This window comes from Otolemur garnettii, unplaced genomic scaffold, assembly GCF_000181295.1.
Source record: "Otolemur garnettii isolate 467f Iridium unplaced genomic scaffold, OtoGar3 scaffold00014, whole genome shotgun sequence".
In the NCBI taxonomy this organism is placed as follows: Eukaryota; Metazoa; Chordata; class Mammalia; order Primates; family Galagidae; genus Otolemur; species Otolemur garnettii.
The window spans coordinates 30,769,665-30,772,581 of NW_003852409.1; the positions used below are offsets into that span (position 1 = coordinate 30,769,665).

The window sequence follows — 2,917 nt, forward strand, 5'->3', positions numbered from 1 at the left end:
TCTGGCACTGTGCATGTGCCTCCACAGAGAGGTCCAAGGAACTGCAGTCACCTCCCAATTGCCTTTGGGGGTACCTTCCTGTGATCGCAATAGCAGAGCTCAGCAACTCTAAACATCTGTGCCCAGAAGGACAGCATCTTCTAGCTGAGATCTAGAGCCTCAAGTTGTAACCATCAGCCATGTGTGGCCAAGGCACCAGCAGCAAAACGGCAAACGTGGGAAACGATCTGGGGAAGATGCAAGGGTTATCAGTAATCGGTGGTGAGTCTGAAAATGAAACAGACAAATGCCACCTGGGTAAAATCCTTACAAACCATAGCAGAGAAAGTATAAAGATGAAACAGGGACAGCACCTCCTACATAACTCCAAGGCTCTGTCTGTTCCTCCTGGAGCAAGATTTCAAAGGGTCCCACTTCTTAGGTCAGCTTCGCCTCTCCTACCTCCTACATTCAGGGTCAATCATGGCTTCAGATTCACTCAGCCAGTCAGAGGGTGTCTTATGAGGCACTGAATCATGTGGCAAGGGAGAAGAGTCCAGGCTGTGATGCTCAGCAGGGCTTTTCTTTTTTTGCATTGAATTTTAGAAATGTGGAGTCAGCACAGAGAGGAAAGGAGGAAGGGCATGGCCACAGAGGTGCCCTCCTGCAGGTCCTCCCAGGAGGGGTCCTCGTACAGAATAAATACAACTAGCTTAAAGCAAACCTTCTGGAAAAAGCCAAGTAGGTCCCACCATATACCCACTGCAGTGGGACAACAAGCTTCCACACTGGTTTGCCTTCTCTAAAATTCAAAAGCTCTAGGGGAAAACCACCAAAGGGCTGCCCAAAAAAGCTGTGGAAGACCAGAGAGTGGCCAAACCGTATCTGCCACACACAGCATTCCTGCACAAGGTTGGCTGCATACTTGGTGTATTGCAGAGGCATCCCAGGACACTAACAAGGGCCTGTGCTGTACTGGGGGTGGGCTGGTGGGATGGGAGGAGAACACAGCAGTAATTAGAGTCCCCTGAGAACTGAGGCACAGTGAGGAGAAAAAGGTTGCATTTCCTCCTCAGGCTCAGTCAATGCTGCCTCCCAAGGGAGGAAGATGTTATTGCCCAACTTCCAGCACCACTGACATTATCTTACTCAAACAGATGGCACCGTGGAGGGTCAGCTCAGAACAGATCCCAGCTGTGACTTGGCTGCCAGTGACAGCCAGTTGTTCTTTACAGTTGTTCTAGACCAAGACTGGGTCATGTCACAAGCCCTGGCTCATGACAACATGTGTCCCATCACACGCACGTGTGACCCCAGCTAACCAATCTTCTGGATCTTAGCAAGGCAACTCAAGTAGTGGGAGGAAGAGAGTTGGTCTCAGGAGCCCAACAAGTTCCTTTTTCCAGTCTCCTTTTCAGAAACAGGAGACCCCTAAATGTTTGTCAGAGAGGGAGCTGTCCACGTGGCCGGCCTAAGGCCAATCACAGAACCCACTTACAAGACCACGGAAGTTTCATCCAATCACAGCAGAAGGCTGGCTCCACCTCTGCCCTCACTGGATGATGCTGTCCGGCTGCCCGTTCTGGGCCACCTGTCCAGGGTCAGAGGCAGGAGCCGGGTTGGGTGTGTTGCTCTGCAGGTAGCGGCGGAAATCTTTGATCATGGGCCGGAGGACCTGAATGAGGACACTCAGGGCTGCCTGGGTACCCTCCATGGCCTGGGCCTGGCGCTCCTGGGCACAGGCCTGCACCTCCTGGGACCTCCGGATCATCTGCAGCAAGTCATTCTGCTGCTCCAAGTGCTGGGCAATCTCCTTCACGTGCAGATTGGTGACCCGCTGCTCCTGTATCAGCTTGGCAGAGTTGAGGGCAATACGACTCTTGAGCGCTTGCGGCTTGACAGACGTGTCTGCGTGCTGGGCCATCATCTCCACAGGGGCCTCGGCTGGCAAGGGTGGGGGTGCCTCTGTAGTGCAGTACTCCACCACTCCCTCCTCCAGCGTGTGATAGGCTGTCTCGGTAGGGACTGCAGGGAAGAAAGAACAAGGGCCAAGGTGGGTCAACTTTCTGGAAGGAATGAAACTGGCTGCGTGGGGTGGGGAGAAGGCTGTCAAGCCCTGTCCTAGAGGGAGGTAAAGGGAAATTCAGGCCTCCCCTGGCTGTGTAACTATTCATGTATAAATCTAGACTCTAACAGGTTAAGAATTTTAATATACTTGGTAACCAAAGGGTCAGCCCCAGATCTGGCAAAAGCAAAGATGCTAATAATATGAGCAAGAATGTCAAACACTTTCTAATCACTGGGCACCTTGCACTCATTAACCCTAAGAATCCTTATGACACCCAGAGGTAGGTTCTGTCATCTCCATTTTCAGATATGAAGAAACAGACTGAGAAACCACAGTTAACTGCCTAAGGTCACAGAACTCATTCAGCAGAGCCAGGAAGCAAACCCAAACTCTCTCCCTAACACGAGAGCCAAAGTGCTCATAATCACCCCACTGGGCTGCTTCTAGCTAAGGCACCTTGGAGGTAGGTCTCACAGTGCTGGTATGAAGCAGGTATTTTAGGTGGGACTCCACACAAGCCTTTGCAACTGCACCAGTCCTACCTTCTTTGATGCTTTCTTGACTTCCACATACCCTCTGGCCAAGCAGAAAAGGAGGTGGGACAGCACCAACTAAAGTGCTCAGTAAACGTCTCCCTTTCTCTTTGACCATGCTGGACAATGTGATACCTATATGTCCTTCCTGTTCAGAACAGCACCTGACTTAGGCCCATGTTTAGCCCCCTTTTCCCAGCTGAATATATACTTGAGAAATATGACATTGTAGGAGGATGGCACTCACACATGCATCCAATGCCCCTAAACCCCGTTGAGAGTTACTGATTGATCCAGTTCAGTCATCACAGATAAGCAAAGGTAGCCATCACTGGTA

At 51.1% G+C, this 2,917-nt stretch overlaps 1 protein-coding gene across 1 annotated transcript in view; it reads right to left on the reverse strand.

Moving 5' to 3' along the window:
* Window positions 1-1,398: 1,398 nt before the first annotated feature.
* The window catches only part of NAIF1 (nuclear apoptosis inducing factor 1), a 2,948-nt gene continuing 1,429 nt past the window's right edge, over window positions 1,399-2,917 (reverse strand). Inside the window, exon 2 of the mRNA XM_003785336.3 lies at window positions 1,399-2,004. Within this exon, the coding sequence (XP_003785384.1) occupies window positions 1,532-2,004 (473 nt within the window). The 3' untranslated portion in view covers window positions 1,399-1,531. The remainder of the gene's footprint in view (window positions 2,005-2,917) is intronic.